This window comes from Falco cherrug, chromosome 3 (genome assembly GCF_023634085.1).
Source record: "Falco cherrug isolate bFalChe1 chromosome 3, bFalChe1.pri, whole genome shotgun sequence".
Lineage (NCBI taxonomy): Eukaryota > Metazoa > Chordata > Aves > Falconiformes > Falconidae > Falco > Falco cherrug.
Genome location: NC_073699.1, coordinates 116,323,631 through 116,336,286, shown reverse-complemented (window position 1 = coordinate 116,336,286; position 12,656 = coordinate 116,323,631). Strand labels below are relative to the sequence as shown.

At 67.1% G+C, this 12,656-nt stretch overlaps 2 protein-coding genes across 2 annotated transcripts; both read left to right on the top strand.

Annotated features, from left to right (window-relative positions):
- The first annotated feature begins 59 nt into the window (after window positions 1-59).
- Window positions 60-1,442, top strand: ZNF593 (zinc finger protein 593). Its single transcript, XM_055706200.1, has 3 exons — window positions 60-298; window positions 782-844; window positions 981-1,442. The coding sequence occupies exons 1-3, from the start codon at window positions 102-104 to the stop codon at window positions 1,120-1,122; spliced, it is 402 nt and encodes a 133-aa protein (XP_055562175.1). The 5' UTR covers window positions 60-101; the 3' UTR covers window positions 1,123-1,442.
- Window positions 1,443-4,811: 3,369 nt separating this feature from the next.
- CNKSR1 (connector enhancer of kinase suppressor of Ras 1) lies at window positions 4,812-12,443 on the top strand. Its single transcript, XM_055704876.1, has 21 exons — window positions 4,812-4,836; window positions 5,295-5,467; window positions 5,818-6,008; window positions 6,094-6,178; window positions 6,385-6,426; window positions 6,512-6,760; window positions 6,844-6,903; window positions 7,329-7,397; window positions 7,787-7,906; window positions 8,051-8,136; window positions 8,665-8,786; window positions 8,872-9,032; window positions 9,293-9,323; window positions 9,443-9,615; window positions 9,718-9,791; window positions 10,196-10,267; window positions 10,350-10,423; window positions 10,697-10,761; window positions 10,838-10,952; window positions 11,181-11,362; window positions 11,444-12,443. Exons 1-21 carry the CDS (start codon window positions 4,812-4,814, stop codon window positions 11,642-11,644), a joined length of 2,370 nt encoding a protein of 789 aa, XP_055560851.1. The 3' UTR covers window positions 11,645-12,443.
- Window positions 12,444-12,656: the final 213 nt, after the last annotated feature.

Genomic DNA, 12,656 nt, shown 5'->3' with positions numbered 1-12,656 from the left:
GGGCGTGGCTTCCGCGTTGTGGGCGGAGCGGGAAGAGCGGGGCGGGGCTTGCGGCCTCCCGCGCCTGCGCACTGCGGAGGGCGGCGCGGCGTGGGGCCGCCATGTCGCCGCGCAATGGCCGGCGCACCGGCGCGCACCGGGCGCACTCCCTGGCCCGGCAGCTGAAGACGAAGCGGCGCCGCCGCGACCTGGATGAGATCCACGGGGACCTGCGGCCCGAGAACGCCGCTCGGCTGCTGCGGCAGGAGCCCGACCCCGACCTGCCGGGCTGCGCCCAGTTCTACTGCCTGCACTGCGCGTGCGTGCGCCGGGGCCGGGGCTTGGGGGGTCCCTGTGATCCCGGGGGGGGGGCTGTCCCCGTGCCCCCGGGGTGTGTGTGTGTGTGTGTGTCCCCGTGCCCCCGGGGATGGGGGGGTGTGTGTTCCCGTGCCCCGGGGGGGATGTCCCTGGCTCCTGGGGGCGGCTGTCCCTGGCTCCTCGTGGGAGGGTGATGTCCCCTGGCTGCTGTGGTGGTTTACCTGGTCCTGGGGGGGGTCTCCCTGGCTCTTGGGGGGGCTTGGTCCTGGCTAGGGGAGCTCTGGCACCTGGAGGGGGGTCTTGTCCTCATCTTGGGAGGGACCCTGGCCCATGGGGGGAGCTTGTTCTGGTGTCAGAGGCGACCCTGGCCCATGGGGGACTGGCCCTAGGTGTGGGGGAGGGCCCTGGCCCCTCAGTAAGGGCCCTCCTCTGCCCCGCTCCCGCCTCGGGATCCCCCTGACCCCCAGTCTCTGCCACCCCCCAGGCGCTACTTTGTGGACCTGACCAGTATGAAGGAGCACTTCAGGTCCAAGGTGCACAAGAAGAGGTAAGGGGGGGCTGAGGCCGTGGCCCCTGCTCCTACCTCACCGGGGCAAGGCAGGTGCTGGTGCCGGCCCTGGGCCCGTCTGCTTTTGAGGAGCTGGGCTGAAATGCTCCAGCCCTCCTCCCTGCCCCCCCGGCAGGCTGAAGCAGCTGCGGGAGGCACCGTACACGCAGGAGGAGGCCGAGCGTGCCGCCGGGATGGGCTCCTACATCCCCCCCAAGAAGGTGGAAGTACAGACCCAGCCGCTGGAGGAAGTCACCGAGATGGAGACGTCCAGCTGAGCGCCAGGCGGCTCCGTAAAGGCCTCTTTGTCTTCAGCTTTGTGAGAAAAACATGCCCTGGCCCAGCGTGCCAGCGAGCAGGAGCGCCGCTCCTCCCGACATCCCTCGTCGCCGGAGCATTAACGAGAAGAAGGAGCCAGCAAGACCCCGGGTGCCCTCACTGCGTGTCCTCCTCCTCCTGGGCGAAGCGGCAAGCGCTTGTTCCCGACACGCTGGCGTGACTGTACGCTCGTCTCTTTGTTTTTAAAGCGGTTTTAGGGCCTCTCTCCTTGGGTCAGAGGTTTATGCCGCTGACTCGCCCATTAAAATATGTCATCCAACAGGCTGGTGGTGTTGGGAGCTCTGAGCGTGAGCCAGGCCCTGGCTGGAGCGTGGCAGCTGCCCCTTGGGGTGGGGGGTGTCCTCTCCGTGTCCTCCTCTTGAGCACGCAAAGGGAAATATTGCCAGTCTGGAGGGGCAGCCTTGTCCTGCTGCCCCTGTCCTGGCAGGGGGTCCAGCTGCCCCTGCCCTCCTGGCAGCGGGTTCCCAGCTTACGGGTAGCAGCTGCGGGGCTGGTTTTTAGGGGAATATGTGCTGAGTGAACTTTTCATCAAGCACTTGGGTATGTAGCGAGCAGCTCGTGGTGCTGGTCCTGCCCATTTGGGCCTCGAGGTGCTGGTGTCCCCCTGGCAGGGATACTTTGAGGCTCCTGTTCCCTAAAACCCAGGTGAGTTCACCTGCCAGAGAGCTGTGGCGGGATCAGCCTCCCCACCTCCCATCCCCCACACTGATGCTGCTGCCATCTCACCCGTGACCTGGCTCTTGGGGGTCTTTGTGTGACAATGCCAACCACCCGCCGCGGTGAATTCCTGCAGTGGGTCTCCCCGATGCAGCCCTGGCAGCAAATCCCTGGGGTTGGTGGGTTGATCCCTCCTGCTAAGCCAGGGACGAGGCGCTGGGCTGGGGCAGCAGAAAGGCAGAGCCACAAGGCAGCTGTGCTCGTCGGGAAAGGATTTATTCCACGTAGCCTGCTCGGATTTGTGTCCTCTGCCCACCCTGGGGAGATGGAGAGCGCTGCAAGCCCCTGCAGCTGTGTGTGCATGGGGGTTGGCACCATCCCAGTGGGATGCGCCTGCCCAGGGGACACATCACGGACCCCCGTGGCCCCATCTGCCCCCTGCCCCGTTTTTGGCAGAGGCTGGGCTTGTCCCAGCCCACCTCCCCCTCCGCCGTGCCGTGTTACCTAACAGTGCTTGGTGCTGGCCTCCTTTCCGCAGTGCTGTGGCCACAGCACAGTCCCTGTGGGGACAGGGGGGCTGCAGGGCTGCCAGTGGGGTGCAAGGGATCCCCCCGGACCCCTCTGCTTGCGGGGGGAGATGGAGATGGGTGCAGCACTGGGCTCTGCCATCCATCTCTGTTCAGCCTCTGGTTTTCTTGTAGCCGGGTCCTGGTGGCTCGGGCAGGGGCTCGGCCGGCAGCTCTGGAGCGGAGGTGGCTTCTCTGCTCTCCATCGCGGGCCGTGAACCGGCTCCCAAAAGCGGAGACAGGCGGGGGACAGAGGTGCATGTGTCCCCCCGGCCGCAGAGCATCACGCCGCCCAGGCGTGGAGGGAAGGGCTGGATGTGGCGCAGATCGGCTGGAAAGCTGCCACAGCCGGCAGCTGCGCTCAGGCAGGGGCCAGCGGGCAGAGGGGGACCCTGGCACCCCCCTGGGCACCGTCCCCGCAGCCCCAGCAGCCCCCTCCTCACGGCTCCGGTGGGGCCTTGGTGGGGCTGGCCATCCTCCGGGCGCTGTAGAAGGAGAGGCAGAGCCCGGCGGCTGCCAGCAGCAGGGCCAGGGGGGTCAGCAGCCCCCCCGGCTCAGCCCCCCGCCCTGCCGCCAGCTGCATCTGCGGGGGGAGAGGGGAGCACCGTGAGACCCCGAGCCCCAAACCCGCCGGGGACAAGGGCTCTGTGGCCGTGCCCTGAACGTCCCCATCATGCTCAGCTGCAATGTAAGGGCGATGGGGGCCGCTGCGTGGCCCCCCCAGGGTGTCCGGGGGTGCTTTTCCCATGCAGCACGTGGGGCTCCCCCGCAGCACCCTCGCTGCGAACCCAGAGCCAGGATGCGGCCAGGCACAGCTCCCGTGGCCAGCAGGCCTGGTGGGCAGCATGGGCAGGGTGCCGGGGGTCCCCATGGGCTCCCCCCCCCACCCTGCTTCCCCCTTACCTGGAGCAGACGGAAATACCCCGGGGTTAAGCGTCTGGGGCGGATGATCATGGCGCAGCGGGGAGCAGCAGGATCAGGCCCCGTGGGTCAGCAGCAGTGGGGCTGGGCCTCTGCCCCCCCAGTCCTGGGACCACTGTGGTGGGGGGCTGCGTCTGTCGCCCGCCTGCCGGCCCTGCAGCCCCTTCAGAAAGGGCGGCACGCACCCGGCGAGCACCGAGCAGCTGTCAGCCGCGATCAGCGCCCGCTGCTCCCCCAAGCGCACACGCCAGGGCGGGGGGAGACGGGCGCTGAGGCGCTGGCGGGGGGGCTGCTGCCAGCCCAGGGCAGATTTGGGGGGGCCGGAGAGCTGAGCTCAGCTCAGGGGCAGCCCCTCCACAGGCCTAGTGCGGGCTGCCCCCTGCCTCAGTTTCCCCACCTGCAAAGGGAGGGGTGGGAATTATGCCTGGGGGGGGTGGGGGGTGTCACCCCCCCTTCCCCAAAACCCCTGGGCAGGGGGGAGGTGGCAAAGCAGGGGCTCTCCTGTCGGGTTGTGTGGCCAAACCTCACAGGGCACCTGTCTCCTGGGGGACACCCACTAGTGTCATTAGTTCTGTTGGGTCTCAGCCCTCGATGAGCTAGCTGCATGCAGCAGCTGTGGCTGGCGGGGGGAGGGGGGGGCCCCCCGATCTCACCCCCCCATCTCACCCCCCCCCATCTTACTCCCCCATCTCACAGCGGAGCCTGGGGGAGGCTCCCTGGGTGGGTGCTGTTTCCCCGGGGGGATTTTGGCTGCCATGCATCACTGGCTGGTGACTCAGTGGGGTGCGTCGCAGGGCCTCACCCTGCGGGGCAGGCGGGAGGCCAGGGTGAGTGGCACACAGTGGTGGGGACACAGTGAGGGGCGCATGGTGAGGGGGGCACAGTGATGGGGACACGGTGAGGGGTGCACAGTGAGGGGGACTCGGTGATGGGGACATGGTGAGGACCACACGATGAGGGGCACACAGTGACGGGGACATGGTGGGGGGGCACAGTGATGGGGACATGGTGAGGGGTGCACGGTGAGGGGGACATGGTGAGGGGTGCACGGTGAGGGGGACATGGTGAGGGGTGCACGGTGAGGGGGACATGGTGGGCAGCACACGGTGACGGGACACGGTGACGGGACACGGTGAGCAACACACGGTGAGCAGCACACGGTGACGGGACACGGTGAGCAGCACACGGTGAGCAGCACACGGTGACGGGACACGGTGAGCAGCACACGGTGACGGGACACGGTGAGCAGCACACGGTGAGCAGCACACGGTGACGGGACACGGTGAGCAGCACACGGTGAGCAGCACACGGTGACGGGACACGGTGAGCAGCACACGGTGAGCAGCACACGGTGACGGGACACGGTGAGCAGCACACGGTGAGCAGCACACAGTGACGGGACACGGTGAGCAGCACACGGTGAGCGGGACACGGTGAGCAGCACACGGTGAGCAGCACACGGCGAGTGCCACGCGGCTGCGCCAATGGGGCCGCCCGTGCCTGGCGCAGGTGAGCGGCCGCTCCCACCGCCATGTTCCGGCTCGGCTGCCATGGAGCCTGTGGGTGCCTGGGGCCCCGTGCGGGTGGCTGCCTGGCTCCGAGGTGAGACCCCCCCTTGCCCTGCCCTGCACCCTGGCTGACACCCAACCCGGCCATGGGGCGGGGGGCTGGGGTGGGTTGGCCCTGGTTTGGGGATGTGTGGGTGGGCTGGGGTGGCTGGGAGGGGTGGCAGCCCTTCCCTGTCCCTTGCGCCTTGTCCCTGGGCGGGGGGGGGGTCAGTCCCTGGGTCCGTCTAGGAGTGGGGGGTCCGGCCATCCCCACCATCTGGGCTGAGACCGGGCAAACTCATTGCACGGAGAGGGCTCTCCCAGTAGCCTGGCGTCACCCCCTGGGGTCACCCAGCCAGGGGCTGGCGGGGATGCGGGTGGGGAGGTGCTGAGCCCCCCCGGTGCCCGGCTGGCACTAAGGCAAGGCTGTGGCAGGGCTGGACGCGGCGGTGCAGGGGTACCCCTTCGAGGCCTGGGGGCTGTCGGGGCCCGACCTGCTGGGGCTGTCGGCGGGGGCCCTGGAGGTGCTGGGCGTGCGGTGCCTGGGGCACCAGGAACTGCTGCTGGAGGCCGTGGAGCAGCTCTGCGCCCTGGTGAGTGCCAGCACCCATGGGTGCTGCAGGGTGCCTGTGGCAGAAGGGGGGATGTGGGTGTACCCTGCACTGGGCGGAGGGGGGGTACACGGGGGCACCCAGGAGCTGGGTGCTCAGGGGACACGGGGACACCCTGGGCTGGGTGTTGGGGGGACACTGGGGCACCCTGGGGCTGGGGGGACACTGGGAGACCCTGGGGCTGTGTGCTGGGGGGACATGGGGCACCCTGGGCTTGGTAGAGGAGGGGGGACATGGAGCACCCTAGGTTGGGTGAAGGTGGGGATGCAGGGGAACTGCAGAGACCCCCCACTGCCCTCCCACCCCCCCCGTGTCCATGTGCCCCCCCGCAGGATGCAGGGCTGGCGAGCACCAGCCTGCGGACGCTGACGGAGAAGCTGCGGGAGCTGGCGCTGGGCACCCAGAGGCTGGTGCTGGGGGGGCTGCAAGCGGGGGCTGCCTGCCGGCCACCCCCCCTTACCCTCCTGGCCCACGTCGTCGACCTGGTTGGGGCTGCCAAGGGGCTCTTCTCCTGGCTCAACAGGTCTGGGGCGGGTGAGGGCACCCATGGGTGCTGGGTGCCCCCCGTCCCTGGGGCTGAGGTCTCTGCCTACACCCCCTCCCCCCAGGTACCTCTTCTCCACCCTTAATGACTTCTCGGCCACCCGGGACATCATCCTGCTCTGCGCCCAGCTGGCAGAGACCCTGCAAGTGGTGGGTGCCCGAGGCCACAGTGATGGGCACGGGGGTGTGGGGGGAGCCAGCTGTCTGCCTGCCTTCCTCTCCCACAAAGCTCTGCCTTCTGGAAGGGGGGGGAGAGCTGGGGTGAGGGCAGGGGGGTCCCTGTGGGGCCCCCCCAGCTGGGATGGAAGGGGGCTGAGCCATCCCGTCCCACTCAGCTCCATGTCTTGTCCCCCCAGGATTGTCCTGCGGCTGAGAGGGACAGCCAGATCGTGCGGATTGTAAGTGCTGAGTGAAAAAGGGGGTGGCATGGGGGGGGTCCAGTGCTGCCAGAGCCCCCCCTCAGCCCCCCACTGTCACCTGCAGTGCCAGCACATCGTGGGCATCTGTGAGAGCATCGTGGGCTGCAGCCCCCCAGCACTGCTGGACTGTAGGGCTGTGCTGCAGCCTGTGGGGCTAGAACTGCCCCCCGGCCCATGGGGCAGCCCATCGACATCCCCCCACACCCCAACACTGTCCCCCAGCCCAGCAGAGAGCCCTCCACCATCTCCTGACACTCCGACGCCACCCTCTGACCCCCTGGAGAGCCCCCCACTGCTCCTCACAGCCTTGCTGGTGAGTCCCCACTGCCCCGGTGCCCCCCACTGTCGCCGGACCCCCTGGCACCCAGCTCATACCTCCATCCCATCCCCCCCCAGGGCCTTGAGATCACCTCCACCAGCTCTTGCCTGCACTTTGTGTCTGCAGCCACCTCGCAGGTGAGTGAGGGGCTGCCTCTCCCAATCTGTCCCCACCCTGTGCCACCCTGTGCCTGTCACCCCCTTTTAGCGCCTGGGGGGGGGAATACCACCCATCCCAGCTGCAACCCACCCGGCCGCACCCTGCGAGCCTCTTGGGACCCTAACCCACCCCCCACGCCCCTGACCCAGAGCTGGGGGTGGCTGACTGCAGCTGAGACTGGGCAACTCATCTCATGAGTGAGCACGGCCTGGGCCATGGGGGGAGCCCCCATCTACACCCCGATCCCACCAGCCGCCCTGGTGCTGTGCAAGGTCAGGCTGCCGGTTAATGTTTAACCCCCCTGCCCGCCGGTTCTCCCCGTCCCTGGGTCTGGATTAGCTTTGGGGGGGTGGGCGTGAGTGCCTGGGGTGGTCACCCAGCTCCCACCCTACCTCTGCCCCAGGCTCTGGCTGCCCACGGGGGCCGCATCCTGCCCGGGGACGAGATCGTGCAGGTCAATGAGCAGGTCGTGGTGAGTTGGAGAGGACGGGGGCTTGAGCGTGGTGCTGGTTTTGGCAGTGGAGTGGTGGACAGGGAGCTGTGGGGCTGGGAGGACTGGGGGGATATGAGGGCTGTGGGTGGGAGGATTTGGGGGGATACAGGGGTTGTGGGCAGGAGGATATGGGGGGACACGGGGGCTGTGATCTGCAGAATGCAGGAGCCATGGCTGGGAAAGGTCTGGGGGACACAGGAACCACTGCTGGGGGGTTGGGGGACTCAGGAGTTGCTGCAGAGGATTTGGGGGGTGTGGGATCTGTGGCAGGGGAGGGTTTGGGGGATGTGGGAGCTGTGAGGGAGCAGGGGGCCGGGGGGCAGCGTGGGGCCAGGGCCATGTCCCACGACTCACCAGGGGGTGTGCAGGTGGGTTGGACACGCATCAACCTGGAGAAGAAGCTGCTGGAGAAGACGAGCGGGGTGACGCTGGTGCTGAAGAAGATCCCTCTCGACTTGCCTGGCTCACCCCCCTCTCCCAGGCAGCAGGTGAGTGATCCCAGTGCTGCACTGGACTGTGCTGGGAACCAGGCAGGGATGCTTGGAGCCAGGCATCTCCCATTGAGCTGGTGGTCCCTAAAGCTCTGGAGGACCACGGTGGGATGCGGGCTGGCCCTGACACTCCGTCTGCAGCTCCTAGGAGCATTTTTGGATGCTGAGGATCTCCCCAGCACCAGGAGCTGTGAATGCCCGGGCAGCCCCATGTCCCTGACCTCCAGGTGAGCCCTGTCCCCTGACACCCCAACACCCCCAGCCCAGCCAGTGCGAGGTGTCTGGGTGCTCCCAAGGCCCCTTCCCAGCTCTTTTTTGGGGGTAGAGGTGCTGGCGGCGCAGCAGCTGCCTGTGGGCAACCCGGGAAGCTGCCAGTTGACTTAAGGAACACACACAGGAAAAAAAAAAAAAGTGCTTGTGTTTGTAATTCATTCACTTGGTAACATTTTAATGGGGTTGAAACTATATTTAGACATGACCCTTCTCCTCTCCCGGAATGGAAAGGCTGCGCAGAGCTGGTGGCAGCGCGGGCGAGCCGGACAGGAGCTGCCGGGCTGGGCTCTGATCCTGCTGGGAAGCTCAGAGGCCGGTGGAGCCGGTGTGGAGCCACCACCGCCACGTTGCCTTCAGCCCCGCTCCTCCTCGGGCAGGGAGAACTGGGGGTGCCCGGGCGAGTGGGGGACCAGCCGGAGCCCCACAGCAGGACCCCTGCGGAGGGCGAAGGGGTTTGTGGCTCAGGGATCCCTTTTTCCCAGTGCTGCTGCCGACTTGGACTCGGGGCCAGACTCTGCGCCGGACCCTGGCACTGACGAAGAGGAGGAAGAGAACGAGCGGGACTCGAGGCTGCCCAGGGTGGCTGTGCAGGGACACCACGACGGTAAGGGGGGAGCAGAGGGGGTGTCCGGGGACGGAAGGGTTTCTCCCCCAGGATGGGAGGCTGGAGCCCTGCCTGCTGTTTGCAGGTGCTGCAGAGGAGGTGGTGTGGGAGACCAGCACCCCACCGGGCACCCCGTGCTCTCCGGGCACCCTCGGTGCTGCCGGACCCTGCGCCGCGGAGCTCAGCCCCACAGCAGCCCCTGCCACGGGGGCTGGGGGCACAGAGCCCGGCCAGCTCCCTGCGGAGGTGAGAGCTGGTGGGAGAGGAGCGCTCAGCCTTGGGGGGACACTGGGAGGACATCGGGAGACACACACAGGACTTCATGTCCCACCCGAACTGGGAGGCAAAATGCCCGTGTGTGGGTGGGCTCTCTTCTGAGCTCGCTGCTGTGTGAGTGGGGGGTCCCGGCAGGGGCTGCGGGTGCTGCTGGGGGGGGCTCAGCTAATGCTGCCCTGCCCTCACCCCCTGCATCATCCCTAACCGCTCATCTCTGTCTCCCGGCCCAGGGCAGCCCACAGAGGGGACGCAGACCAAAAGGTGAGCGGGACCCCGCTGGGGCTGGGGTAAATGGGGCTGGGGGCTCTCCTGGGCTCTGCCCCCTGCTCCCCCTTCCCTGATCTTGACTCACACACCCCTGCCAATGCCATGGCCGGCAGGAGTGGCGACCAGGCTGAGCCGCCGGCGGGTCTCATGCCGGGACCTGGGCCGGGTGGACTGTGATGGCTGGCTCCTGAAGAAGAAGGACCACGTGGGCTTCATGGCCCAGAAGTGGAAGCGGTGCTGGTTCGTGCTGAAGGGCCACACGCTCTACTGGTACCACCACCCCAATGTGAGTGGGGACACGGGGTGTCCTCGCCCCTCACCTAGGGCACTCGGGCTCTCCCATCCCCAGCGCCAGGGCGGGTGGTGGACATGGCTGTCTTCCACGCAGGATGAGAAGGCTGCAGGACTCATCAACGTGGCCACCTATGACCTGGAAAGCACGAGGGAGCAGAAGAAGAAATAGTGAGTGGGGTCTGTCCTCCCCATGGACCTGCCGGCGGGGGGTGGAAGGGGAGGATGCTGTCCCAAGGGTGCGTACCAATAAGCCACACTGGGTACCCCCTGTGTGGGTACCCCATGGGGCTGGGGGGGTCCCCGCAGGGTTGGGGGGGGGGTGCCCTCACAGGGCTGGCCATCTTGCAATACAGGAGCCTACGCTCTGAGCAAGACATGTATTGTGCTACTGGTATTATCTGGGACAAGGCTGAGGACTGAAGCATCTCCAACGGCAGGGAAAAGCCCAAACGCCTGGGTTGGGTCAGGATGGGGGGGCTGCGGTGCAGGAGGGGATTGTCAGGGGCTCAGGGCTGGCTCTGGTGCTGGGTAACTGCAGCAGCAAAGGCAGCTGCTCGCTTGTCCTCCTCCAGCGTGTTCCAGCTTTCCCATCAGAGGTACAAGCCCTTCATCTTCGCCGCAGAGACGCTGGCCGATTTGAGCATGTGAGTAAAGCACCAGCCAGTGCCAGTCCCACCACACCGGGCTGGCCATGACCCTCTGTCTGTCTGTCTTTTCCTTCCCCAGGTGGGTCAGTCGCCTAATAACAGCCAAAACGCAGTACACACTGGCCCACCAGTCTGTCCCAGACAGGGAGGAAGGTAACAGGCCCTTGCTGGGGTGGGAGAAGGGGTCAGTTCCCCCGTGGGAGACGGGGACCCTGTGGGGAGCTATGGGTCCTGGTGGGGCAGCCGTGCCAGGTGCTACGGCCCCTGGGACCACTGGGAGCTTTGCCCCTGATTTGGGGGAAATGTGAGAAATGCTCCCTGCAAGGAGGGCTGGGGTGATGCTCAGCCCTAGGGAGGGCTGGGGGGGGGGGCAGTGGGGGGCTTCCCGCTCCCTCTGCTCCCACTGTTCTCCCCTGTGACCTCCAGACTGCTACAGTGAGACAGAAGCTGAGGACCCCGATGATGAGTCCCCCAGGCGTGGATGCAACTCGGTGAGTGGCCCTAGGGGACATCCTGGGGAGGGGACAGAGGATCCTCATCTCACCTCCCACCCCATCTGTCCCTCAGCCAAGGAAGAGGCCTCAAAACACTCCAGAGAAAACCCAGCTCTTTTCAGCCAGCGGCGAGCCCAGCAGCACAGCCAGCAGCCCCCAGGGCAGCCCCCGGCCCTGCTCACCCATGGGTAGGTGCTGGGGGGTAACATCTGTCACCCTGTCACGTTGAGTGCACCCTTTATTCGCGGTTAGGGCCTCCCTTTCATGCATGTGTAGTGGGGGTGCCTCGTCGAGATGTATTTGAGTGACAACTGTGCAGTGTCTCAGGATGCTCTCGGGGCAGGGTCACACGTGGGGACAGCCCCAGGGGGTTTTGGCGCTGCCCTCCTGCTACAGTGGCCCCTCTCCTTGCCCAGACCCCGCTGGGGAGGATCTCGAGTGCCTGATGCAGTGCCTGAAGCAGGGAGGGGTGTCCCTTATCGGGCAGCAGCGGTTCCTGACACAGGAGCAGTGCCGCAAGTCCTTCATCCGCCGCAACAAGAACCCCCACATCAACGAGAAGGTGCACATGGTGCGAGCCCTACAGAGCACGCTCAAGGTGGGAGCCCACAGCCCCCTGACCCCCCAAAGCCCCCCTGCTCATGGGTGGCCGCCCCAAAATGTGCCCCTTTCTCGGCAGGCGAAGCTGGCAGAGCTGCAGGCCCTGGAGCAGCTGCTCAGCGATGCTGCGCTCACCTCAGAGAAGTTCACGCGCTGGAAGGAAGAGCACCAGGACCTGTACCAGGAGCTGCGGGAGTGGTGGGCAGGGCGTCTGGGTGAGGACCCTGATGGGGGGCTTGGGGCTGAGCATGGCCCCCCTGAAGAAGCAGCTGAACCCTGACACCCCACCAAGACCTCTCTGGCACGAATCACTGCCGATAAAAACCATGGTGCTGTGGGAGCAAAGCAGGCGCTCTGCCCGTGCTGGGGGGCGGTGGGGGTTTGAGAACATTTTTGAAGGCTCAGCCCGCAGCATGGACTTGCTGTAGAAGTGGCTTCTGCTACATCCCCCCTCCCCGGGGTGGGACGTTGCGGTGACAGGCTTCCTTTAGTCAAGGGTGCCTCGGCTGCACGTTGGCAACAGGGACTTTTCCCTGGAGGAACGTGCCCCTGCCACAGCGCTGCCAGCCGGCCTGGCCGGGGTCTCTTCCACTGTAAATAAAACTGTGTCAAGGGCTGATTGTGCCCTGGTTTTCCTTGTCCCCGCCATGACAGCCACCCCCCAACCGTGCCATGTGCCACCAACCCCGAGGGGCTGTGACCCCGCCGTGCCCTGCTCCCCTCTCCCCGCAGACTGCACCAGGAAGCCCCCACCAACCCCCAGCAGCACCCATGGGGGCCAGCGCCAGACCCCACACCAGGGGCAGGGTCCTGTGGCTGGGGAGGGGTCGCTGCTGGCAGTGCCCTGCTCCAGCCGGGGCGTGCCCTGCCTGCGGAGCCGGGGAGGGCAGGTGGCCCCCACCACACGCGAGGCCTGCGGGGACCAGGCCCAGCACCACTGCCTCCCCACCGAGGAGACCCAGCTGGGGGCGACCGCCTGGCCTTGACCTCAGCCTGGGCTGGGTGAGAGGGCGATGGGGCCTGTAGGGGCTGCGCGCAGCCGGGGCGGCAGAGCCGGGCGCGCCGCCCTCCCTCACCCGCCGGCGGCCGCACTGCGCATGCGCGGGGAAAGGGGCGGCCAGGCCCCGCCCTACGGGTGGCGGCTGCGGCCAGTTTTCCTCCGCCACAAGCAGGCCCTTCCTCCGCCAACCTGCGGGGCGGGGAAATTAGCCTTGGATGAACCAATAAGAGAGGGGAAGGGGCGGGGCCAGGGCGGCCGATAGGCTGCGGAGCAGGGAAGGCGGGCGGGGCGC

What these genes read in the sequence shown, in the direction of transcription:
- CNKSR1 (XM_055704876.1), top strand. Translation starts at nt 4,812, where the DNA reads ATGGGGCCGCCCGTGCCTGGCGCAG. An exon ending in AGGTCAATGAGCAGGTCGTG is followed by an intron (nt 7,398 to 7,786) that starts GTGAGTTGGAGA and finishes GGGGGTGTGCAG; the next exon opens with GTGGGTTGGACACGCATCAA. An exon ending in GAGGGGACGCAGACCAAAAG is followed by an intron (nt 9,324 to 9,442) that starts GTGAGCGGGACC and finishes CATGGCCGGCAG; the next exon opens with GAGTGGCGACCAGGCTGAGC.
- ZNF593 (XM_055706200.1), top strand. Translation starts at nt 102, where the DNA reads ATGTCGCCGCGCAATGGCCGGCGCACCGGCGCGCACCGGGCGCACTCC. An exon ending in TTCTACTGCCTGCACTGCGC is followed by an intron (nt 299 to 781) that starts GTGCGTGCGCCG and finishes GCCACCCCCCAG; the next exon opens with GCGCTACTTTGTGGACCTGA. An exon ending in TCCAAGGTGCACAAGAAGAG is followed by an intron (nt 845 to 980) that starts GTAAGGGGGGGC and finishes CCCCCCCGGCAG; the next exon opens with GCTGAAGCAGCTGCGGGAGG.